The sequence below is a fragment of the Periplaneta americana genome, chromosome 12 (assembly GCF_040183065.1).
Source record: "Periplaneta americana isolate PAMFEO1 chromosome 12, P.americana_PAMFEO1_priV1, whole genome shotgun sequence".
In the NCBI taxonomy this organism is placed as follows: domain Eukaryota; kingdom Metazoa; phylum Arthropoda; class Insecta; order Blattodea; family Blattidae; genus Periplaneta; species Periplaneta americana.
In genome coordinates, this window is record NC_091128.1 from 44,269,209 (window position 1) to 44,295,450 (window position 26,242).

Sequence of the window (26,242 nt, forward strand, 5' to 3'; positions counted from 1 at the left end):
TCATGGGCAGGTCTTTCACTGCAAACCCAACATTTTCCAATCTTTCCTATTTTCTCCCTTCGTCTTAGTCTCCTCATATGATCCATATATCTTAATGTCGTCTATCATCTGATATGAGTAGCTTAATATCAAAGACGGACATCTGACCTCAATCGAAATTTAGGTAGCTGTGGTTTTTTATACAATTTTTCATGCTCTTTCCATTTATAGTGAAGCCATATGCAAACTCTAACACTACATTTATAAAATAAATTATGTTAAATATTACAAAGAACACTGTGAATTAAAAAAATTGCCTCAAAACTATGGAGACGACAGATGTCCATCTTTAATATTAAGCTACTCATATCTTCTTCTGTCTCGAACTCTTTTCTCGTTGACCATTCTTTCCAGTGCATCCTTCAGTAGGCAGTTTCTTCTCAGCCAGTGACCCAATCAATTCCTTTTTCTCTTTCTGATCAGTTTCAGTATCATCTTGACATATAGTCAAGAGTTATCTTTGACACTTCATATTTATTTTAAGTAATTACGCTTTGATAATGTTACTAATAAAATTACAGTCGTGTAACAGATAATCGCGTCATCTCTAATTACCCGTGATACAATGAAATCGATAAGAAATAAGTGCTTCTTATATCCACAGTGAAATTGACGCTTTTTAAAAAACCTTTAATTTAAGAAACCGAGTCTAAACAGAAACTTGATTTTTTTTTTCAAAAGCTGTACAGCTTGCCCTTGAGAATTTCTCTGGAAGGTTTTTATACGTTTCAAAGCCGAAAACGAAAGCACTACTGATGATATAGTTGAAGGAATAGTCCTAAATAATTCACACAATTTATTAAGTTCCTGTAGACCGTTGTGAAGGCCGTTTGAAATTAAACACTGGTGAATATCTCCCAAACCCTTTGCCTTGAAATGCTCAGAATTATAAAGGCCTCTGAGTTCAGCTTTCAATCGCACGAAATCAAAAAATTTGCCATACACTTTCTCTAACTGGGAGAATTGTTGCTCCGGGAAGTTTTGTGAAAATTGTGAAAATTTTGAACAATCCATGAGCTCCACAAAATATAGATCCCGTGTTCGATACCCGGACTGGAAACAATTTTTGCCTTGAAATTATTCTTGAATTCAGTTCCGTAACTTCAGAGGCGTACTCGCGAGTAGGATTTTGGAGACTACTGCTAGAGTGAGGGAATCCACAAACGTAACAACATTACTCCTCTATAAGATACAATTTATTTACATATGACTAAAAGCAAGCCTATAAACTTGTAGAAAAATAAAGTATAATTTATTTATGGCTAAGGAAATATCTCCATAAACGTAGATAAAATTACAATTTATATACAGCTTAGGACAGAAAAGCTTCCCGCTGTCTTGTACATGAAAAAGTTGTCTATCTCCAATTTAAGCTCATTTCGTTTCCAGCAGGGTTTAAAGTTTACGTCGGTGCGTTTCTGTGGGAAAATGGGTCTCACTTTTTAAATTAAAGCATTGCTCTTATCGTATTACTCAATGAGACAGCTGCCACAAACGTTGTGATAGTTCATAACGGAGATACTAGAGTCGGAAGTTAAAAGCATTCAAGGTAGTACCGGTACTGGTAATGGTTGGAATGTTTAATAATACTCACTTTATATGTTACACTAAATTATTATCTATTTAATTAAATCATTTATTTATGTATTTATTTATTTTTCATATTTAATGTTTACTCTTCTTTTGTGATACGTTAATTATGTAATATCATTTATTTGTGAAATATAACAATCATAATAATAAAATTAAATAGTACTTATTATACTATTAACGTTCTATAACTTGTCTTAATTTCGTCGTATTCTGTCTCATGAAGCATGCGATTTAATATTTCGATCTGTTGATTTTGTGAAAAGGAAAGACACCATACATTTATAAGAAGAGTGGAGTGGGTGAAGTAAGAAGCAGTTTACTAGTGTGAATCATGCTTGTCTAGCCAAAGTATTCTGATTACAAGATAGGATTTTGTTCGACTGGCAAGTTTTTCTGTTCAAAATTGTACAAATCACTGAAAGTATTCTGCATAAATATATACATATGACTAAAAGTATGTTTGCACAACCTCAGTAAAAGAAGCAGAAATTTGTTTATGAACTCTACAAGGATGTATTAGGCCTGTGATGAGTGACGAGGGTGAAATAGGCCAGCTCGCTCAGCGCTACTGTGTAGTTCCTCAGCCAAGTCGGTCCGGTGATAACCTGCGATCGAAGCTCGTCTCTCCACTGCCCCACAGGCAGATAGATGTCGCGACTGGTAGCGCCCTCCTCCATTACGGGGGCCACTAGGATCTCCTCTCCCAGCAGAAACTCTGAGAAAGTAAAGTAATATGAACTACAGCACCAACACACCTTACCGATAGTCAACTACTTCACCATTTTGATATGAAACTAAGTATCTTATTTTCTTGCAGGTTCGTTGCTTCAGTTATTGGATTTGTTATCTTCACTTGTCCGGTTGTGTAAAAAAAAAAAAATATTTCTGAGGGCTTGATAGAATTGTACTCATTGGAGTAGGGAGTAAGACAGCCCTGGGGACGAAGGGGGAATGCATGGAAACGGAGAAACCCTCGCGTATGCCTCCTTTTCTTACACTTCCTTAAGAGGTTAGGTACAGCTTACAGCAGTAAAATATTTGGAAATATTCAACATTTTTCCTCCATTATTATATCTTGTACAATAATGAAAATTCGTATATGTAAAACACTGTCTTTCTGCTATATGAAAAAAATATTTTTACGATTTATTTATTTATTTTATTTTTCAAAATTCAAAATGTGCAGTTCACTGTGCAGTAATGAAGCTTTTCCCCCATAACTCATAAACTTGTTAAGTTCTTTATGTTCTCTCTCTTTTGTTTTATGTTGCAGGACGTAAATAAGACTGAAGTAGCAAGCAACATTTAAAATTTAATTCTTGACATGAGAAATCCTTTTTTTTTTTAAACTGGAACACTTGAAAATCAATACTCTTAACTTAAATGTTCTATTCTGACTATGTGTGGATTCTTCTTCACTTTCACTGCTTGAAGGTGAAGTCATATTACATTAAAATTGTTATTTCTACACTTTTAAGAAAGTTTACCGAGAACAAAAGATTGATAGAAAACGTGCTCGCGATTCTACAGACAAGTGACAGACTTTTATGCAACAATTCGTTGGTAAAAGAAATGAAACTGTCAGTAATTACTAGTGCTTATCGCTTCTCGCGACAAATTTACCAATGGAGATTTATGCAACAGAAATGACTGTCTTTTTTTTATTTATCTACTAATGTGTCGCTACTAAAACAGTAAGTTTAGCTTTATGCAGAAGGCCCCTTGGATGCATATGGCCTAACGTAAGAAGAATATGAAGTTATTTTTCTTCAAAAGAATTGCAATCTTTCCTGATGCTCTGAATGCTACCAAGAAATACCTTACTATAATAATACCGGACAGCTGTATACTACCAGCATTGACGTGAATGCGAAATATCGCGGACTTGACATCTAGCGGAGCGGCGTGGAATTACGTCCACAAATACAAATATTAACATAGCGGAAATCGGACTATTGTTTAAAACATGAGTGACTAATGTGGGTTAATATACGAAACACTTATGAAATGTTGAATAGTACCTATTTAATGTAACATTATTTTATATCATAGATTGCATGCTTCATATTATTTTCAATTAATTGTTGCGTATTGTTTCTTTGCTTTAGTGAGACAAAATTAATTCTTACATGGAGAATGAATTTACAATAATGCTTTATATACACATTGCTGACAACTGCAAAGATAAAAATGGTAGTAATCTGATGCTTGTAATAATTAGTAAAGTCATGTAGACAACAATAAAACTTAAATTGATAAAACCTTAAAATTTCCAATATATTTTAACTTCTATTCATTTATTAGGCCTAAATAAAATGCTAATTTTTATTGTTCTATCAACACAGAGACAAAGACATTAGGCCTAATAAAGAATTTTGTTGACTCACGTTTTATGAACTGTCGGAAATCGAAAGTACGATTTGGAGCAATTTGTAATGCTATAATTGTAGCAATTATAAACAGCACATATAACTTACAACCCAGACAATTTAACACAGCATTAATTAATAAAACTATTTACTAGCGCAGCAACAATATACATTGCAGTCGATTACAGCTTGTTTCGCGAGTATCTCCACACCGGCCGCCTAGGTAGCAGCACCAGTGATGTTCGCGCGCAGAACTGCTAGCTGTCCGGTATTATTATAGTAAGGTGTTTGCTATCAATTACACACACACATTGTTACTTGAGAGCCTTACCTGACTCCATAGCCAGCGCTGTTTCGTCAGTAGGATCCAGCCACCAGATTGGAGGATTAATAGGAGAGCCATCTGCAGTTGCTTTCGCAGCCAGTTCAATCATCTTGTCAGCGTACTGTGCATGCAGATCTGTGTATTTTCGGCAGATCTCCACAGTCTGTGATAGTACAGAAAACTTCATTATTGACAGCGTAGATAGCTGCATGAACATTGTCAGAATATATACAATTTTTGCTTCTGTTCAATAAAGATGTCAGTATACTATACTAGTAGGCTACACTTTTTTACTTGGTTATTTAATGACGCTGTATTAACTACGAGGTTATTTAGCGTCAATGGAATTGGTGATAGCGAGATGATATTTGGCGAAATGAGGACGAGGATTCGCCATAGATTACCTGACAGTTGCCTTATGGTTGGGGAAAACCCAACCAGGCAATCAGCCCAAGCGGGAATCGAACCTGCGCCCGAGTGCAACTCCGGATCGGCAGGTAAGCACCTTAGCCGACTGAGCTACGCCGGTGGCTTATACTAGTAGGCTACATACGATGACAGGAAAAGCACTTGTGATGATGATGATGATGATGATGATGATGATGATGATGATGATGATGATGATGATGATGTGATTCTTTCTACGTGTCTCCAGAAATATGTCAAGTGCCAGTACCTGTACTCTGTGTATCGAATATCGTAGCTAATGGTTCAGAGTTCAGATCATTTTTAATTAAAGTTTCTTCGACTTTAATTTGATATTGTACGGCATATTAAAATGTTTCATTCTCCATTTTAGTTATTTAGTTTGGTTACTGGGAGATTTACGCAACAACGTAACAGACTGGCATTGTTATTCTTAAGTTTGTTTAATTTTATATTCCCAATATATCCAAAAGTAAGAATATTTTCTGAGTCTTGTAATTAAACTTGTTTTAATTTTGGGAAATATGAGAATGTCTTTTGGATGCAATCTAGAGGAAGGAAGCTCATCTTTTCATTTGGGTGCATTTTAAATTAGGTACCGTAATTTCCCATAATTATTGTCCTGGAATACAAATATGGTCCACGATACAACCATTCAAAGAACATTGTAGAAGTAACATAGACCGTTCGTAGATAGCTGCAGTGACTTGACTTAACCTACGGTACAGCAAAAATACAGATAAACGAGGTTCTACTTTATGGAGTACAAAATTTGAATGGTTGTATCGTGCACCATAGTTGTGTTTCAAGACCTTAGTTATGGGAAATGACGGTACTCTTATTTAGGTATGTCTTTTGCATAACATTACAAAAAATTAATTGATGTTAAGGGGGGGGGGATAAATGAGTTGAGAAATGTTTAAAAGGCATGCGAAAACGCGTTCTTATGAAGGAAAATTGGGGCTGAGAGAAATTATCTAGGCTACTGTATACAATATTAGTTGCAAATCTGTTGGGCCCTTGTCTCATTCAGATTTTCTCAGTTCGATGAAAGAGAGATTGGAGAAATTTGAAGGTGAAAACCGAAAATGGACCTAACCTAATATCTACCACACAAATAACTATAAACGGCAACATCATTCACAACATGATGAAGAAACTGAATTGATGCGAAACGCGTAAATGTATAATAAAAAAATGTGTGTCACATTTGTGAAATTCATTTCTTAATCAAGTAGTTCTAATTTGCTTAGATTGGCCCTTAGGGTCGTATTCATAAACGAGACTTTGGATGAAGACTTCCCAAAGTCGACGTTCGTAGTAAAGTTTAACTTTGTTAAAAGTCGTATTCATAGACAATACTTCTGAGTCTTTGTCTTTGACTTCGGTAAGAAGAGATTTGACGATCTTGTTCTAATGTTGGCAATCACAATCACTGCTTCCTAAACGAATTAAATTAATAGATAGTTGAAATAGCGTAGGCATTGCCACAATCAAAGCCATCTTTTTGAGACACAAATCAATAAAACAATTGATACATGTTAAGCGATTGTTAGCCGTTCTTGCAGCTTTACATAAGAATAATAATTATTCGTGGGCTTAGTGTGAAACTAACGTAAGTAAAAACATTGACATTTTTAGATCTTTACACCAATAGATAATAATTCGTTCTTCTACATGGTCACAAAAAATCGTAACTCAGTTCCGAACAGTCTTGTACTCGTATATAACACAATAAAATTCGTAATTACAAAACATGATGGTATAGTTCATCTGAAATAGTAAGAATTTTGTTGTGAATAAAACATCGATTGCAATTACGTTAGGTTCACATTAAGTCCTCGAATTATTTCATTATAAAGTAATTTTATTCTGAAAATAAGATACCACTAATAACAGACTATTTAAAAATTAATTGATATCAATATTCAGAAAACATTATTATAACGACCGCAGGATTAAAAATTAACTACATATGCAAATGTATAAATTATCCTCTATAGAATTAAATAGTCAAATCAATATTAAGCCATCAGTTACCTGTAGCGTAAAATCGCGATTAAAATAAGAAAGTCAATTATTGGTGGAATAGATAAATCCTTTTTGATTATTGTTCATCAATGAATGTTGAAACATGACAAGGATATCTAATACTGTCTGTTTATCAAATCTGTACCTTGATTTGAATTTATTATCTATATCTAATTATCTAATAATACGCTAAGGACCATGAACAGGTTTAATAATCCCCTAGATTTCTCAATATTATCGGAAAATTCAACAATTTTCGAAATATCAGCCATTTTCCTTATGTCCACGAACGAAAGTCAAAATCAAAGTCTACATTTTCGGCGACTTCGAAGTAAAGTCACGATTGAAGTTTACTTTCGTCAAAGTGTCGACTGTGAATAGGAAAAAGGTGACTTTATACTTTCCAAAGTCAACTTTGGTTCAAAGTCTTGTCTATGAATACGACCCTTAATGTTCATACTCACTTCTTCATCGTAGTCCCATGGTACATAGGAGTACTGAAGCGAGGGCATGAAGACATTGGCCTGCAGCCAACGGATGAAGAGCTCCTTTGTGGGGGTGTTACCATATCCGTTACCCCCGATCATGTCTGGTAGCACGAATGGGTAACCAACCATGTTCATCTGTAGTAGTGTGGTCACCAGTGTCTTGAGGCCGTTATCCCAACCCCAGCCTGAATCCTTGTCGAGCATGCGTACAAAGACGGGCAGGTCCTGGGTTCTCTGTCCAACACGCACTTCGATCATCGGCCCAAAACCTGCCGCCATCTGCACGTATTTCCTTGTACTCGCACCGGGAATGTCTGCAGGCGTGGCATTGATTCTAGGTGGCTGTGGCATCCAACTTGTCTCTCCGGCATCGAACTTGAAGGCATCGATGCCCTGTTCAACCTGCAGGGATGAAAGACGCCCCACATACCATTCAACAGCGTCTGGGTTGGTGAAGTCGAGAACACCACCTTCACCATCCCACCAAGAGGTATTGGTGGAGTTGTCGGTAGCATTGTGCACCAACAGTCCATTTGACAATGCTATCTGGTGCCAGGGGTTACATAGAACATTTACGAATGGGTGCACCCACAGAGTCACCCTAAAGCCCTTCGCCTTGAGTGTGTCTGTGAGGTTCTTTGGATTGGGGAATTTGGTCTTGTTGAAGGTGAGCGCCCCGTAGCATACCTCCCAGTAGTCGTCGATTTCCAATTGACTATTGTTGAAACCGTGTACCAGAATCTCCTCTGCAAAAGCTAGAACCACACTTTCATTTACTTCCTTCTTGTAGCGTGCCCAAGTAGACCAGATAGGATGTCTGATCATGAGTTCATCAGGGTATCCAGTCGGTTTCCCCAGCACTGTCTGAATAGCGTGTTCGTGGGCCTTCCGCGCATTCTCAAATGAACAAATAGTATAGTTCAGAGTGGGCACAACCTCAGTAGGGTAAGGCGCCGAACTCTTGCTCCTGAGACAGATTGTGTTGTTGATTTCATTGTTCATGTCGACGAACAGGGGAACTCCCTGATGCACGTAGATGTAAACTCCCTTCGAGGAGAGCCAATAGGGTTCCGCGATTCCCTGGTTGTCCTCGGACTTGGTGACGAAAGAGTAATCTTTAAGGACGACGGAGTTCAGGGGCCAGTACTGTTTGAACTGCTCTGGGCCTCCGTACCAGAGGGCATCGCCCAGCTCGATACAGTCTTCGAGAACATCGTGGGCATTGATTCCACTCGATGCAAAGTCTATGCACGAGTCAGTCTGTGTGACTGCGACGTCATGGCTCGTATGACCTCTCAGCACTACGCTGTCATCTGGAACATTAATGTCAAGTTTTTTAAATTGCTTCCCTTTCTTTCTTTTCATAATGTGGCCAGAATTTCTGAAGATCAAAACGGTACACTTGCGACTAACGTACCTTCGCTGGAAACTTCCTCTCCTGGTCGTACAACATTCAATACTTAGTTACTTACAAATGGCTTTTAAGGAACCCGAAAATTCATTGACGCTCTCACATAAGCCCGCCATCGGTCCCTATCCTGTGCAAGATTAATCCAGTCTCTATCATCATATCCCATCTCCCTCCAATCCATTTTAATATTATCATCCCATCTACGTCTCGCCCCCCCCAAACGTCTTTTTCCCTCCGGCCTCCCAACTTAACACTCTATATGCATTTCTGATTCGCCCATACTTGCTACATGCCCTCTCCATCTCAAACGTCTGGATATAATGTTCCTAATTATGTCAGGTGAAGAATACAATACGTGCAGTTCTGCGTTGTGCAACTTTCTCCATTTTCCTGTAACTTCATCCCTCTTAGACCCAAATATTTTCCTAAGAACCTTATTCTCAAACACCCTTAATCTATGTTCCTCTCTCAAAGTGAGAGTCCAAGTTTCACAACCATACAGAACAACCGGTAATATAACTGTTTTATAAATTCTAACTTTAAGATTTTTTGACAGCAGACTAGATGACAAAAGCTTCTCAACCGAATAATAATAGGCATTTCCCATATTTATTCTGCGTTTAATTTCCTCCCGAGTGTAATTTATATTTGTTATATTCCTCCAAGATATTTTAATTTTTCCACCTCTTCGAAGGATAAATCTCCAATTTTTATATTTCGATTTCGTACAATATTCTGGTCACGAGACATAATCGTATACTTTGTCTTTTCGGGATTTACTTCCAACATACAATACTGCAAATAGAAATTTAATTCTTTAATTTCTGGTGAATTAATTTCCATTAGAAGTTTCATATCCTTCTTCAAGAAATTGAAGGAAAAAAGGAAACTATTTGAAATTAACTTTGGCAATTAACAATGCCTTCAGTATGTGAACCTTAAATAAAATTGTGTTTTCTCCAATGTTCATAGTTTGTTTATTCTGGCAAAAATTCTTTTCAAAGAAGTATTGGTTCCAGATAGGGATAAGTCAAATTCTGTAATTTTAAGGGGAGAGGATGATATTTTTAAAACTTTTTTCCTATTTGGTGTGAAACATTAATGTTTTGGTTTTGTATGTAGAGAGCTCAAAGCTGTGGCAACTCAACCAAATAAAAATATTTTGGAAAAAAAAAACAAATTATTTGGGGCCCAAATTTGAAAAAAAAATACCCAATGCAGGAATGTACTAAAGCCGATATATCTAAACCTTTTTTAAAGATAGATTCAAACAGTTTTTTGCAATGTATTTGCAAAAACATGTTCTACAAACTTTCTGTAACAGAATTTTGATATTAGTCCCTGCGTTTGTAAAAAAAAAAAACAATTAAAATTTGAAACAATTTTCTGATTTCCTTTCTTGCAAACAAACGGATGTATTTTTAAAATGAAATCAATTAACAAAATTCTGTTACAGAGAAAAGTTTCCTAATAGTCTAAAGAATGTGTGTTCTAAATTTCATGCATGTATCTTTAATAGTTCAGAAATTATATCCATTTCTGTCTGGCAATGTAGCAAAAAAATGAAGTTACTGGAAACCGATTAAAGCGGGCGTGCGATTTAAAAATCCATAGTGCAGAAAGTTTAAAAATGACGTCTCAACATCCGATAAGGGCACAAATACCCACAAAATGTTATGCTATGCATTCCACACATTTCACAGAGTATTTTAAAGATTTTTTTTTAATTTACTCATTTTTCACCAAAAAATACCATTCTCTCCCCTTAACAATGTTTTTAATAAACATTTTGAAAGGAGAAATGCTGGAATATTTCTACCCATCTCATAAAGACTTCTTTCTCCTCTCTCTACTGCATTAAGTGATGACTGACTGCACTAGCAAGTTGCATCACATAAACAAATTCACTGAAAATGGCTTTTTCATTAGTGTTGCCAACAATGTTTGTAATGATATTTTTACACACTTCAACATTATTGCATTTTGTAAAATTGTTCAGTAAGATTCATTTTTGCATTTTTCAACAAAACGGGACTCTTAGGCGTTCCAACAAAAACTTTTAGGAGACCAGGATAGAAAATGGAACCAGGAGTATTCCATTCAAAACGGGACGTCTGGTCACATTATGACTCACATGAAAACTCTACTGCACACAATCAGTCTGGATTAATCTTGCCCAGGATAGGGACCGATTTATTTTATTTTTTATTTCAGTTGGTTTTTTAACGACGCTGTATCAACTACTAGGTTATTTAGCGTCGATGATATTGGTAATAGCGAGATGGTATTTCGCGAGATGAGACCGAGGATTCGCCATAGATTACCTGGCATTCACCTTATGGTTTGGGAAAACCTCGGAAAAAACCCAACCAGGTAATCAGCCCAAGCGGGAATCGAACCCGCGCCCAAGCGCAACTTCAGACAGGCAGGCAAGTGCCTTAACCGACTGAGCCACGCCGGTGGCTGATAAGGACCGATGGTGGGCTTATGTGTGGACGGCAATGAACCTGCCATTTGTAAGTAAGTAAGTAAGGACACAGTCAGTAATTGTCATCAACGGGAATGAAGTTGAAAACTTAGCAAATTATTTCAGGTTCGTTGAAGATAAAGTACGTAGGCTATGAAATTGGTTTTTCCCCATTACTTCGCCTTGCCTTATCATTTCGACTACAATATTTCTCCGTTGTTGTAGTTCATCATAAAACTATCTATGAACTGGCTATGTTGTGTTTGGACATTAAATAAAAACTAAAGTCCTGCACCTGTTATTTTCTAACAAGCGCAAAGTCAATTGCCTTCCTTACGCGAAGATAGTTAGTGGTTTTCATTTCGTTTATTGTATAGCCTACCACAGATCTTATAACTGCACTGTAACTTCGACATATTATGAAACAAGTAAAATTTATGCATAACGGTGTAGACCTATAGTATTCATTTTAAGTCTGATTAGTAAAATATGTTACTATGTCCTTATTGTTGTATTTTCCAAGCCAAAAAAAATATATTCCATACTATATACTCGTAATTTCGTAGCAATGTCCCTGAATTAATATTCGTTTTGTACATCATATTTCCACATTACATAATTTATTCTCCATTTCTTGATATATGGTTATCATCAAGCCTTGAAGTATTGCATTCGACTTCGTGTGATTAGAAAATTTAAATTTTGTCATGTTAAAGCCGCTCACTAAACTACACAACTCCACTACAAACGTTAGCACGTAATGAAACTACTTTTGTACTGTGCATATTGCTATAATGTAGCTAAGAAAGTCGTTCATTTACACTTGCGGATATACTTTTGAATTGTGTATGTGAACAGAGTAGCCCTATAGTGTATACAGAAGACAGCTTGTGCAATAGAGTGGCGTGTTGTATATGTGTGGCAGCAACAAACCTGAAACCTATGTTTTGGTACGAACTCCCTAGTCCTACTCATGAGTGACAGCAGACACTAATAAGGCATCACTCATGAGACAACTAAGCAAGGAGATAATGGGTAGGATGACCAGTTCTTTCCCCTCTATTGTAGGTTCGTTCCAACAACAGTCAGGAACCGTCCGTAACCGTCGTGAGCATGCGCAGTACAAAAAAAAAAAAAAAAAAAAAAAAAAAAGCGTTCCAACACAATCCGAACCAGTCCTGAACCGGAAACATGTACTGCAGTCGGGCGTTCCAACAAGCTTTTGACACGGGTTCGGAACGGTCAAAAATAGTCCGTGGATTGAGGCATGTATGGAAGAGTATGCAAGACGCGCATGCGCATAAGCTCATCAACGTCTCCTGGATACTGAAGAAAGACATGATCGACTGTTCACATCATTGAGGTTAAAGATGAAAAGTGACAGTACAGACGAATAATAAAACTAGAGATTTAATTTAAATTTTCGCCAAAAAGAAAGGGAATGGAAATTATTTGTGTATTGAAACAGATAATTACAATTTCAACATGCAGCTTTGATTAAAAATACAATAAATAACGTATATACATTAATAATTAAAAAAAGAAGAGTCCCCCAGTACACGACGTTGAATTATCTGAATTCTTGCCTTCCATATTTTTTGTCATCTTTTTATAGAAAATGATCGAAATTCTATTTTCTGCAATTAGAATTAGCTGCGAAACGATAATAATTAAGCATCCCGTTCTTAGCAAAGATGATCACAGTTATAGCATCTCTGGATTTAGTACATAACGATCCGCGAAAGCGTTCCAACAGCGTCCAGTCCAGTTTCAATCCCATAGCAGATGCTCAACTAGCGCATGCGCATAAGATGGCACAGGAACCGTACATGAACTGATCCAGGAACCGCTTGTTGGAACGAACCTTGTATTGTGTACTGTGTTACTATAGCCCGACCACTGACATTAAAACCTGCGCCATAAACCAGTATTCGTTGGTGCGCAGGTTGTCATAGTGGGGGATCTGTTGTATGCGCTCCCTGATCGACGTCTCGCAGCGAGTACGTTCTAAACTATTCGAAACAGCACTCGTGTCCGCGTCCAATCTTTCACTTTTCAATCAATTATTAATATTCCATTTCGACGTATTGTGTATTTTTAAAACAGATTGTAATTTATAATAATGGAAGGGAAACCAAATGTGCGCCGCAGGCTTTAGAAAAGTGACGCGCGTAAAATTATTTATAACGTTGCGAAGTATTTATGGGTTTAGGTACAGCTTACGGCAGTAAAATGTTTGGAAATATTCAACATTTTTTTCCTCCATTACTGTATCTTGTACAATAATGAAAATTTGTAGGTGTAAAAAACTGTCCTTCTGCTATATTAAAAAAAATATTTTTACGATTTAACAAAATGATTTATATACTTTTCTTCTTTACAAATTCAAAATGGTGGCAGTTCACTGTGCAGTGATGAAGCGTTTCCCTCATAAATCACACACTTATTAACTTTTTCATGTTCTCTCTCTTTTATTTTATTATTATATTTATTATTCCTTAATAAATAAAATATATTTTTTAGAAGAAAGTACTGATACTTGTCCATTCTTTTAAATTAATTTATTTTTTATCAGACAATCTGTCAAATTTAGAGAAGTGATCTTGCATTATATTGTAGACATAACATGCATAAATACACACAAAAAATTTCATCACAGAATGTTGCATAGTTTTTAGTTATGTGGAAATTGCTTCATAACTGCACAGTGAAATGAATTTTGAAAAAAAAAAAAAAAATGTAAATATTTTTTTTAAATCATAAAAATATATTTTTTTTTCATATAGCAGAAGGACAGTGTTTTACACATACCAATTTTCATTATTGTATAATACAGAGTAATGGAGAAAAAAGAGAGAGAGAGAGAGAAAAAAAAGAATTTAAGTTGAAATATAATGTTGTCACATCAACAAGGAAGTTACGAGAGTTGCGGCCAGCTTGATAAAAAACGTTTTGAAGGAAGGGGCAGTGTCATTGTCTACCACAGTTGGAGTCCGACTAGTGTAACCAGCCTAGCGAGCTGCTCGTATAGTGATGACGTCTCTCCCTCCATGGATGGCCACGTGAGTATTGGAAAAGTCGAAGGTCTTTTTGTAGTTGGTCGAGCTATAGTCAGCGATGTATGCAACGGAGGAAAGAAGGAACTGGCAATCCTACTCAATTATCTCTTGGTTTAGTTGCCTCATGAGTGATGGTGTAACTTATGAAGTTCAAACCTGTCTTCGGACAGTTGACTAAATAACAATTTACTTGAATTTACCATAATGCATGAGTCAGCTCTAATGGAGCACAATGCAATGCAGTTCGGAATGTTGGTTTCCATGGTAACCCGGCTGTGATTTGCTGGAAGTGACAGTCGTGTTTTATTGTATTCAGTTTGTGGATAAAGTTGGATTTTTTTAAAACTCAATTTTTACATTGCTTTATACATGAGAAATACATTTTTTTTTAATCGGTATGAGTGTACTGAAATGTGCAGACAATCCTTCTAAAGTGAAAACAAAGCTACATTCAATTTTTTTTTTATTTTGTGGACAAAGTCCCTTTGAAAGTTTGCTCCTCATATCTAAGTTCCTGGAAATGTAGGGGCGCAATTGATCTGTTGATCTTAATTTGAAAGATCTGTGCAAAAGTCTTACCTTCCGTTATCAGACTGAAGTGTTGTCCTTTCGCAGCAGGAGTCAGACTCAAGGTGACAACATGAGACGAATTTTGTGCAGTTGTAGCCACCAAAAGAAGCAGTAAGTTAGCAACTGAAAATTACAAAATGAACTTACTATTGAAGAAGTCAAAAGTATGTACCTTCAAAAGTTGCCTCTGGTTTATGCGTGGTCAACAAAATTAAACATATTTTTTGTTAAAAGATAAAGAACGGGTGATTCTTATAGCATTACGCCTGTGTATACATCGCATACAGAACAAATAACATTCTACAAAAACATCTCAACACACAAACAACACAAACAAACAAATACAACCACACAGGCGTATACAAACTCAAATGTAACACCTGCAACAGCTTCTACATAGGACAGACAGGCAGATAATTTCAAACACGTTACAAAGAACACATCACAGCTATAAAAAAATTACGAAACACCTCCACATATGCAGAACACATCACAAATGCTAACCACACCCACAGAGACATCAACACAGACATGTAAATACTACACATCCAACCAAAAAGCCAGAAACTCAACACACTAGAATAATATGAAATATACAGACACACGAAAACACATCCCAACGAAATTCTCAACACACAACTCAATTTCAGAACACACACACTCTTTGACTCTACATTACACCACACGAACACACCCTCACAGGAAACAAAATAAGATGCGCCAAGACCAACAACGACCAGTTCTGAGGATGACCCATAATAGGTCGAAACATGTAAACAGGGTACGTTAGAATTTAACACAAGAAAGTCTTATCATCATACATATTCCGATAATTTTTTTGTAAAATTGAAATTTAAGAAGTTATTAACAATATCACATACTTATTGTTCACTCTTTATAACGGTAATAAATTTAGTCAAAATAGAGCTTTCATCTTGTGATGAAAGATAATTTGAATCCATTGAGGAGGCGAAGAAATAATTCTGTTCTCTGAACTTCTATCACAAAATATAAGACATGAATTGGTTACAGAAAAAGTGACTGATTTACATCATAGAACGCAGATCTTATAAGAATTCATTCTGATCATTTTCATATGAAGGGTTCAGAGCCATAGTGGGCCAAGCGCCATTTATTAAAAACGGAGAAAGCAAGAGTTAAAGTTAAGTGAATACCATAGTTTAATGAAGATTGATATATCATTTAGTTTTAATGTGTATACTTTATATTACTTGCTATATGTTTCCATTGAATTATGGCAATAACTTCATTTTAGCACTTGTTTTTTCCGGTTTTAGTAAATGTCGCTTGGCCCACTATGGTTCTGAACCCTTCATTATGTCTAATGTCTCTGCCATAAAGCATCTTTTACTCTGCTGTTGTGTAAGGTGTAATAGTTTCCTGTTACTTCCTGCATTACACAGAAGTGATAGAATAATGGCTTGGGAAACAGAATTACCGGTACAAGCGCCGTCTTTTATTTACATGAGTAAATTTATATCATATGTAGAAATTGACATAAGCTTTATTTAAGCCTTTTTTAATATACTTGTCGATATAGTCATTCATGCTATAAGTACTCTCAAAATATTAATATTATTGAATCTTTTTAGTAGCCACATTTTCCTCCGACATTGAAAAGCTGAAGCACTGCCTACTCAGCCAAGAGTGCCTAAACTGAAACTTGAAGCAGCTTTTGAGAACATAACGGTAACGTAAGTAAAACTTGCGTTTTAAATAGTCCACAGTTCGTGAATAAAGTGTAATTTTTTCCACAAGCATCTCCATACTACTAATTTAGAGCTTGCAGTCAACGAGCTTCTGGCACATACCTGTACGAAACGTTCCACTCGAGCACATTTTCTTTCTCCACTGCCTTCACTTACTGGATGTAGTTGATGCTCTGAAATTTGAAATGAGTTGTTGGAAAATTGATTAGTACGACAATGTTGCCAAAATATCAGTACAAGGACACCCACTTTGCAGGTACACAACTCTTTAACAAATTTATTCTCTGAAGAACTCTAAAGTTATTTGAAATAAATAAATAAATAATAAATAAATAAATAAATAAATAAATAAATAAATAAATAAATAAATAAATAAGCAAATAAATAAGTAAATAAGTAAGTAAATAAGTTGTTAAATAAGTAAATAAATAAGTAAATAAATAAATAAGTAAATAAATAAGTAAATAAGTAAATAAATAAGTAATTAAATAAGTAAATAAATAAATAAGTGAATAAATAAGTAAAGAAATAAATAAGTAAATGAATAAATAAGTAAATAAATAAGTAAATAAGTAAGTAAATAAATAAGTAAGTAAATGTGTAAGTAAATAAGTAATTAAGTAAGTAATAAATAAATAAGTAAATAAATAAGTAAAAAAATAAATAAGTAAATAAGCAAAGAAATAAGCAAATAAGTAAGTAAATAAATAAATAAATAAATAAGTAAGTAAGTAAATAAATAAGTAAATAAGTAAGTAAATAAGTAAGTAAATAAATAAATAAATAAGTAAATAAATAAATAAGTAAATAAATAAGTAAACAAGTAAGTAAATAAATAAGTAAACAAGTAAGTAAATAAATAAGTAAATAAGTAAGTAAATAAGTAAGTAAATAAATAAGTAAATAAGTAAGTAAATATGTAAAGAAATAAATAAGTAAATAAATAAGTACCGTAAATAGGTAAGTAAATAAATAAGTAAATAAGTAAGTAAATAAGTAATTAAGTAAGTAAATAAATAAGTAAATAAATAAGTAAATAAATAAATAAATAAGGAAATAAGTAAGTAAATAAATAAATAAGTAAATAAGTAAGTAAATAAGTAAGAAAATAAATAAGTAAATAAGTAAGTAAGTAAATAAGTAAATAAATAAGTAAGTAAGTAAATAAGTAAAGAAATAAATAAGTAAACAAGTAAGTAAATAAATAAGTAAATAAATAAGTAAATAAGTAAGTAAATAAGTAAGTAAGTAAGTAAATAAGTAAGTAAGTAAATAAATATGTAAGTAAATAAATAAATATGTAAATTAATAAATAATTAAATAAATAAGTAAATAGGTAAGTGAATAAATAAATAAAGAAAAACACACAGACAGACAGACAAATAAATAAATAAATAAGAGTTTCACTGTGTTAATATTTAAATTATGGTGTTACTACATCTGATTGCCTAGGATTGTGGCTGAACTACGGACACGGTGGCTGTACTACGGACGTTTTCCAACCTGGTGCTCGCGATCACCATGTTGCTCTTTTAATAACATTTGGTGCTCCCGTCTTGCGAATAAGAAAATGCTCGCGAGCGACTCCTGATATATTTTTTTCAATTCAAACTTTGATGTACCAAATATTATTGTTATCTATCATTATAAATATCTCAGAGACATGACAGGGCTTCTCGTATTTCATAACCCTTTTCAGTTCAGCGTGGACGTAATCATAAAAATCAAGATTATTCAAAAGAATTATATGGCTGCTCATGCGGAACTTCAGTTGATATATCTTCAATTCTCCTTAGCACTGAAATATTTGTTTCAAAAACAGAAAGTCATAACCCTTGGGCAGCAGAAGATAGAAAAAGACTCCGAATAAAGCGAAGTGTTTCCCTCAAACATCTGGCTACGTTCAGGAGAACCTATCGATGCGAAAAAAATCTTTCTCACCTTTGAATTACCTCAAGAACACAGCATGACCATGATTAACTAATTCGCATCTGCAAGACTGTTTACGTGTAACTACAAGCGACTTCTCCTTGGACATCACTGAAATTCTGAGTAACATTCAACTTCAAGGATCTCTTTAGTCATTACCAGGGAACGGATTTATATGGACTAAAAATATATGAAATATGTAAATATATATGTAGTTATTTTTACCAAAATATGGAATTAAATATGGATTTTTACCAAAATATGGAATTAAATATGGACTTAAAATTATAAAAAAATGACTATGTACGTTAAATATTGGTACATTTTAATCAAACTAAACAAAAAATATAATGGACGTACCTTATCTTCCAATGTAGTTTCAACAAAACACAATTTTTATTGTCTGTTACCATAACAATAGGTTACAAACATTTCTTTCAAGTGCTGAAAAGTGAATCTTCTTCTATTGTCTCTGAGGATAGATTTATACTGACTAAAAGAGCGTTCGACGTCACAAGAAGTAACTGGTACATAATTCAATTTCACAATGTCTGCTGGGGATAAGTCCAAGTTAATCTTCACTGTTGATTCACCACTCATCACAGCAACAACCTTTTGTAGTTCTTCATATCCAGGGTTTTTTGAAAGTACAGTGTCCACCTTAGCTCTTACTGCATCTGCAACTTTACCTCTACCACGATTCAGTTGTTCCACAGTACTATTTATAATTTCAAAACTTTCAGATAGTGAAAGGTGCCTATTTTGGAGACTTTTGAGCGTTTTTATGATGCATGAAAATGTATGCTGAATGTGAGCTAAGTCATTCTTCACACTTATGTCACAGGTAACTGTTTTCGCAGTATCAATTGAGACTGCATCTTCAGAGTCCAATGCAAGGAGAACATTGTTAATAGAGTCTATATGTTCGGCATAATATTCAACTGCTTCTAGCCATGTACCCCATCTAGTTAAAATTGGCTTTGGTGGCAAGGAATTTCAGGGTACATTTCTTTCAACACGTTAACTCTACTGGGAGCTTTGAGAAATACTTTTTTCACTGATGAAATCAACAAATCTACTTTAGGGAAATTGTCTCTGACCACTTCTGCCACACGATGAAATGCATGCGCCACACAAGTAAAATGAGTCAATTTAGGATATACAACAGATAATGCTTGTCCAGCTTTGACCATATAAGGGGCAGCATCGCTAATAAAGAATAACACATTATCGTACATAATACCCTTTGGCCACAGGATACCCATAGCTTCGTTGAACAGTTTAACTATAGTTTTGTTATTGCACTTTTCTAGAACATCACAATGTAAAAGAATTCGTTCAGAATATTGTTCACTTAACAAACCGATAACTACATTACCAACAAGTCTACCTTCTTTGTCGGGAGTCTCATCAATGGAAACCCAAATTGAACTATCTTTAATTTCATCTCTTATCTTCTGTATTGTCTCATCGTAGATGGATGGAGCATACGTCTTCCTAAGTGTTGACTCATCCGGGATTGTATGTTGAGTATATTTTTCAAGGAATTCCCTGAAGACCTTATTCTTTAGTTTGTAGAGAGGAATATCAGCAGAGATGAGAGAACGGCACAGGTCGATGTTAAACTCAGATCTTACATTCGATGTTGTTGGTTGTGTTAAAAACAATTGTCTCTGCTTGGAATTTAGTTGTTTGTTGGCCTGATGTTTACTAGTTGTAATGTGTTGTTGCACCAGGAACTTTTGTGTAGATGATACTGCACACTGACACAAATTACAAAATAATATTTTATTGTCAGTTGATAAACCATCTTCTTTAAATTCTGAAATGTAACTTGTTAGTTTTGATTTTAAATTGACTGAATGACGTACTTTTGGCATATTTACCGTCTTTATAGTATGATTTACAAAACTGAACCTATGTGTACTCTGACTGGCATTTAACTGTTGAGCTGCACAACTGAAGTCTGTTAAAAATTTTAAATTAAATTAATACAGTTTTGTAACTTACTTTCCCATTGTTGATAGGACTGCTAATTTTCAAATAACTCTGATGTTAAAGGGATTACTGAACATGTGTTTAAATCTCTATTGTTGAAATGTATTTTTAAAAGTTAATGGAATTTTGTTTTGTTTTATTGTTAAACCTAATATAATATGGACTGTTTTATATGAAATATGGAAAATATATGGAAATTAACGAAAATATGTACTAAACTCTAAAATATGGAAAAATATGGAAAATAAAAGTAGGATTTTTCAACCCTACACATTGTGAAACATAAAGATAATGCAAAATATAAATTATATTAGCTTTATAAGTAAATATGTATTTACATATAAATCCTTTCCCTGGTCATTACCCTGGTGAGCATTTTAAAAATGTATTTATGTTTGTTTATTTTTATTTATGCATTGACATAGGCCTATTAACATATTAGATTCCATGGTGCTCACTCATTTAATATTACAAAAAGATTGAGAACCACTGCATAGAAACTAGCCAATCAGGTAAAATAAGACGATAATTTAAATATTAACACAGTCAAAATGTAATTTATTTATTTATTTATGCGTACATATGTTTATCCTTATTTATTTATTTATTTATTTATTTTAGGTAACCTAAGAGTTTTTCAGTGATATATGTGTTAAAAGAGTATAATAATAGTACATTATGCAACGAGCCTATAATGGTAGTAATTAAGATCGAGTATGTTTGTTTATGAAACGAGCGCAAGCGAGTTTCATAATTTTCATACGAGCGTCTTAATTACCATTATAGGCAAATTTCATACGACTTTTAATGCTCGACCATATTTCTAACTTGAAATTATTCATAAGTATATTCATGTTATGTTTAAGTAAGGAGCGGAACTTACATAACCATAACATGAATACTTATGAATAATGCAACTGTATATAATAAATGTGGATAGAAATGGAATTTTGTGTGAACCCCTTCACTATCCTTTCCTTTTCTTTAACGTAATGATTGTTCAAGCAATTTAAAAATATTTTTGTTGTTCCTTGTTTTCTAAGGATCATTTTATGTCAGAATTCTTTATTTCTGAAATAAGTGCCTACCTACGCAAACAACACAATTACAACAGAATATCACAAATGGAAAGCGAGTCGGAGCTAATTTCAAATAAAAATTGTAACTTGAAACTGGGTGAAAACAATATATATATATATATATATATATATATATATATATATATATATATATATATATATATGTTTTCATCCAGTATGTATGTATATATATATATATGTTTAAACCCAGTATGTATATATATATTTGGTGTTATCAGTTTTATGTTATTTTTTATCTAGTGATTCTGAAATTCAGTGTTGAGTTGAGATTTCAAATTTAAGTGGGTAAGATTATATATAATTTTATATATATATTCTAGTGGCTTGTGCAGCAAATGCTGCTAACTAAGTTCATTAGACGTTCAAATTAAATTTCTTCCAATTTATTTCCAATGAAGAATACCAGACATTTTGGAAGTTATTTGCTTCCATAATAATGAAACATAGGTCTACCCCTCTGAATGGTTTTCTTCATACTTTTTATTTAACCTATACATCTTCAGTTCTAGACTTCCAATGCGAAAAAGCAAGTAACAATGTCAGAACGATCAGTCGGTTTTACAAGTGGGAGTGAAGCAATAGCTATTTCAGGTTATTGTGGATTGTAGTTAGAGTTATGAAAATATCCTCTCCTCTCCTCTCCTCTCGCCCCTCTCCCTTCTCCCCTCTCCCCACTGCCATCATGCCCTCGTGCCCTGTGGCCAACGTGCTCTCGTGATCTCGTGCCCTCGTGTCCTCTGACCCGCGTGCCCTCTGGCCCTCGTGCCCTCGTGCACTCGTGCCCTCGTTCCCTCGTGCTCTCGTGCCCTCGTTCCCTCGTGCTCTCGTGCTCTCGTGTCCTCTGACCCGCGTGCCCTCTGGCCCTCGTGCCCTCGTGCTCTCGTGCCCTCGTGCCCTCTGGCTCTCGTGCCCTCGTGCTCTCGTGCCCCGTTCCCTCGTGCTTCCGTGCTCCCGAGCTCTCGTGCTCTCGTGCCTTCGTACCCTCTGGCCCTCGTGCTCTCGTGCTCCCGTGCTCTCGTGCTCTCGTGCTCTCGTGCCCTCGTTCCCTCTGGCCCTCGTGCCCTCATGCTCTCGTGCCTTCGTGCCTCTGGCCCTCGTGCTCTCGTGCCCTCTGGCCCTCTGCCCTCTGCCCTCATGCCATCTGCCCTCTGCCCTCTGCCCTCTCCCCTCTGCCATCTCCTCTCTCTTCTCTTCTCTTCTCTTCTCTTCTCTTCTCTTCTCTTCTCTTCTCTTCTCTTCTCTTCTCTTCTCTTCTCTTCTCTTCTCTTCTCTTCTCTTCTCTTCTCTTCTCTTCTCTTTTTCCTTTCCTTTTCTTTTCTTCCTGATTTCTTGTTTTTTGCCTTCTTTCTCCATTCGCTTGCTTTCTACGTGATTCTCAATCTCTCCTACTGTATGTTAGATCCTTGCCATTGTCACAAGTTTCATATTCAATCTCTACATTGCCTTCAGCGTCATCATCAGCTTCATCATCTGAACTGTCGTCTATGATCTGCAGAGTAGTGTCGTTCACCACGTAAGTTTTCATCCAGTGTTACTTTGTTAGATAAAACACAGTTAAGGGAATAAATAAACTGCACTATTTTCTATTAATACTATTGATACGTAAATCTGACGTACACTTCCAAATAATTATATCTCATAATAAGTTGGCCAAGCGTGTAAGTTGCAACCTGCCGTCACGACTACTATAGTCAGCAACTGAAAGACGGAGGCATAGCTAGGAGAAGGATATGCTCTCTTGGCGGGAAAAGTAGTGAGGATCAATTGTTTATCCATTATACGTCAAAATTACGTACGACAGAAGCTTTAAACAATGGCTTACTTCTTTGTGAGCAGGAAGAAAACCACTGTTTGATCACAGTATAGAGATATGTTCTCTATACTGTGGTTTGATTTCCACATATCCTACAAGTTTAATACAAGTAGTGTTAAGTTCATAACAATAACCTTACTATCTCGTTATCAATATATTACTTCTCTTCAAATAATTATCTACAGTCAGATGGAAAGAAGTTTATGAGATTATACGTTCTCGTGCATAAAATCAAACTTCACGTTGATGTCGATGTTATTAAGCATTCCTAATTTATAATCTCAACAAATGTTGACGCAACATCCGTCGATCGACCACGCTGTTACGTAAGTTTTATAGTTTTCAGATCAGATATATATATATATATATATATACATATATATATATATATATATATATATATATATATATATATATATATAGCCGTTACTCAGTATATTATAGAAATGAAGATCTAATATAAAATCTTCTTTCTATGCGTCTACTTACTTAAGGACCCAAAAGATTTCCCTTTCATATCATCAGTATACCATTATGTGTTGCATTAACTATAATAATATTTCATTTTTAATGGTAATAATGTCACCAAACATTCTTAAGTTTTGTACTTCTTAATATCGAATACACAGCTGTACTCGGAAAACTACAGACCAGAGAATCAGACCTGTAAATTATTTTTATACTTTACTGTAGCCCAGATGCAAAACCAGCTAACTGCCAAAAAAATGAAAACTGAGATAATGGTAACCATGGTTTCAGTTCGTCATTAGCTACGTAATAAGCCATACATTTGGTTACAAATCCAACTCTAAACCCTTTAAATCTAGTAAATAAAATTGCATACGGTTGCAAAACCTGCTAAGTGTGGAGAGCGTAAGGATGCAATACCTGCTAACTGCACAATGCCATCTTTACTTTTGCAAAACCTGCTAAATGTCACTGAGACAAATGGCCATATTGAGAGTTACGGATGCAAAAGCTGCTATTTCGATCTCCATAAGGATTACATTGAGCATGCTAAAATAACGAAACAGATATTATTAGACGCTGATAATAAAGCTGACTATACTGCAGCATTTAAGACATCAGCTGAGTGTTCTGCCCGTGCTTTATCGGGGACTTCTAACCTTTTATGTTAAATCTGTTGAAGTCTTGAAGTGGTTACTGTGATTATCTTGCAGTTTTTTCGACTTTTACCGAAATGAGTGTGGATGGATATGGTGTATCCTGTTTCAATAACTCTGTTAATGTTGAGGGAGAAGATAGAGATGATGAAGAGAATGGTACCAGTGAAAAGGCGAATCCAAAAGTTTAAACAATAAAGGTAAACATTTCCAAAAGGACTACATTCCAATGGGTGTCATCCTTAAAGAAGCAAACATCAGGGACGTTGAAAGAATTCTGGAATTGCACTTCGGGTAGGACTGGTTTCGGAATGCAAACCTGACCTTCTACACCGAAATGTTCAACCGGCAGCAAGACCTTGCTGTTGCAGACCTGAGTGAAGATGAGCATGAACATACGGATGTAGTGGACTTCGAACTCATGGATGAGGAAGAACCGCACATTTTGTAAAGTGTTACATTACATTGATGTTTGTAGAAATTGCAACATCAAGAAGGATACATGTGACTGAAATGAAATTGATATCACAGTTTAGATACATGACAATACACAAGGATTAGAATTACAGAACTGTACCTGATCTGTGACCGTGAGATTTCAGTATGGAGTGAAGCCTCCATGCGCTGCAATCAGAGCTTCTAAGCGTCGTGGTATGGAATCAAAAAGTTCCTGGATATGTTCCAGGGGAATCTCCCTCCACGCAGTTTGTATGCGAGTCCACAAAGCGTCAAGAGTAGGTGCTGGAGGACCATGACGAACAAGTTGCCGACCAACCATATCCCAGACATGTTCGTTGGGCGAAATGTCTGGCGAACGTGCAGGCCAGGAAAGCAGTGATACCCGTCGTTCTTCGAAGAAGACTTGCACAATCCTCACCACATGTGACCGGACATTGTACATTGTCCTGCTGAAATATGGCATGTGGAGTTGCCTGAGGGATGGGCAGTACCTCGGACTCTAAGACCTCTCTAATGTAGCGGTTGAAGTTCAGATTGTCCTGAATACGTAGGAAGCGAGATCGCATATTGTATCACACTAGAACTTGTCCGCAATGCCGCTCAACAATGCAGGCTCTCAGACTGCGTTCACCACGGTAGCACTTAACACGTATGTGACTATCACTGTAGGACAAGTTGAAGCGGGACTCCTACGAACACACTACATTTGGTACTCTGTTTTACACATCTCCCGAGTTTGGGGTCGTTCGGGCTATTTTTTCTGGGTGTTGCACTTTTCACAAACAGTAGTACATAAGGAAGGGATGAATTTACAGGAGAATGGAGAAAGTTACACAACACAGAGCTGCACGCATTGTATCCTTCACCTGACATAATTAGGAACATTAAATCCAGACGTTTGAGATGGGCAGGGCATGTAGCACGTATGGGCGAATCCAGAAATGCATGCAGAGTGTTAGTTGGGAGGCCAGAGGGAAAAGATCTTTGGGGAGGCCGAGACGTAGATGGGAAGATAATATTAAAATGTATTTGAGGGAGGTGGGATATGATGGTAGAGACTGGATTAATCTTGCTCAGGATAGGGACCAATGGCGGGCTTATGTGAGGGCGGCAATGAACCTCCGGGTTCCTTAAAAGCCAGTAAGTAAGTACATAAGGAAACCTTCAAACTATAGCATTAGTATTCTATTCTCCTTTTTTACTTTTTTATAGTAGGCCTACAATATTTGTGTGTTTAATAATATTTAGGTAATAACGAAAATAAGAATGTTCTCTTCTACCGTCAGTTTGTTTCCAAGTTAGTCTTGTCAG

General features: G+C 35.5%; 1 protein-coding gene across 3 annotated transcripts in view; it reads right to left on the reverse strand.

Moving 5' to 3' along the window:
- Window positions 1–1,217: 1,217 nt before the first annotated feature.
- LOC138710360 (myogenesis-regulating glycosidase-like) overlaps window positions 1,218–26,242 on the reverse strand; it is a 38,425-nt gene continuing 13,400 nt past the window's right edge. For all 3 annotated transcript variants that reach the window (XM_069841197.1, XM_069841196.1, XM_069841198.1), the window contains exons 2-6: window positions 16,611–16,681; window positions 14,788–14,901; window positions 7,248–8,584; window positions 4,333–4,489; window positions 1,218–2,347 (exon numbers count right to left, since the gene is read on the reverse strand). In XM_069841197.1, the coding sequence (XP_069697298.1) occupies window positions 2,136–2,347; window positions 4,333–4,489; window positions 7,248–8,584; window positions 14,788–14,901; window positions 16,611–16,638 (1,848 nt within the window). In that variant the 5' untranslated portion in view covers window positions 16,639–16,681 and the 3' untranslated portion in view covers window positions 1,218–2,135. The remainder of the gene's footprint in view (window positions 2,348–4,332; window positions 4,490–7,247; window positions 8,585–14,787; window positions 14,902–16,610; window positions 16,682–26,242) is intronic.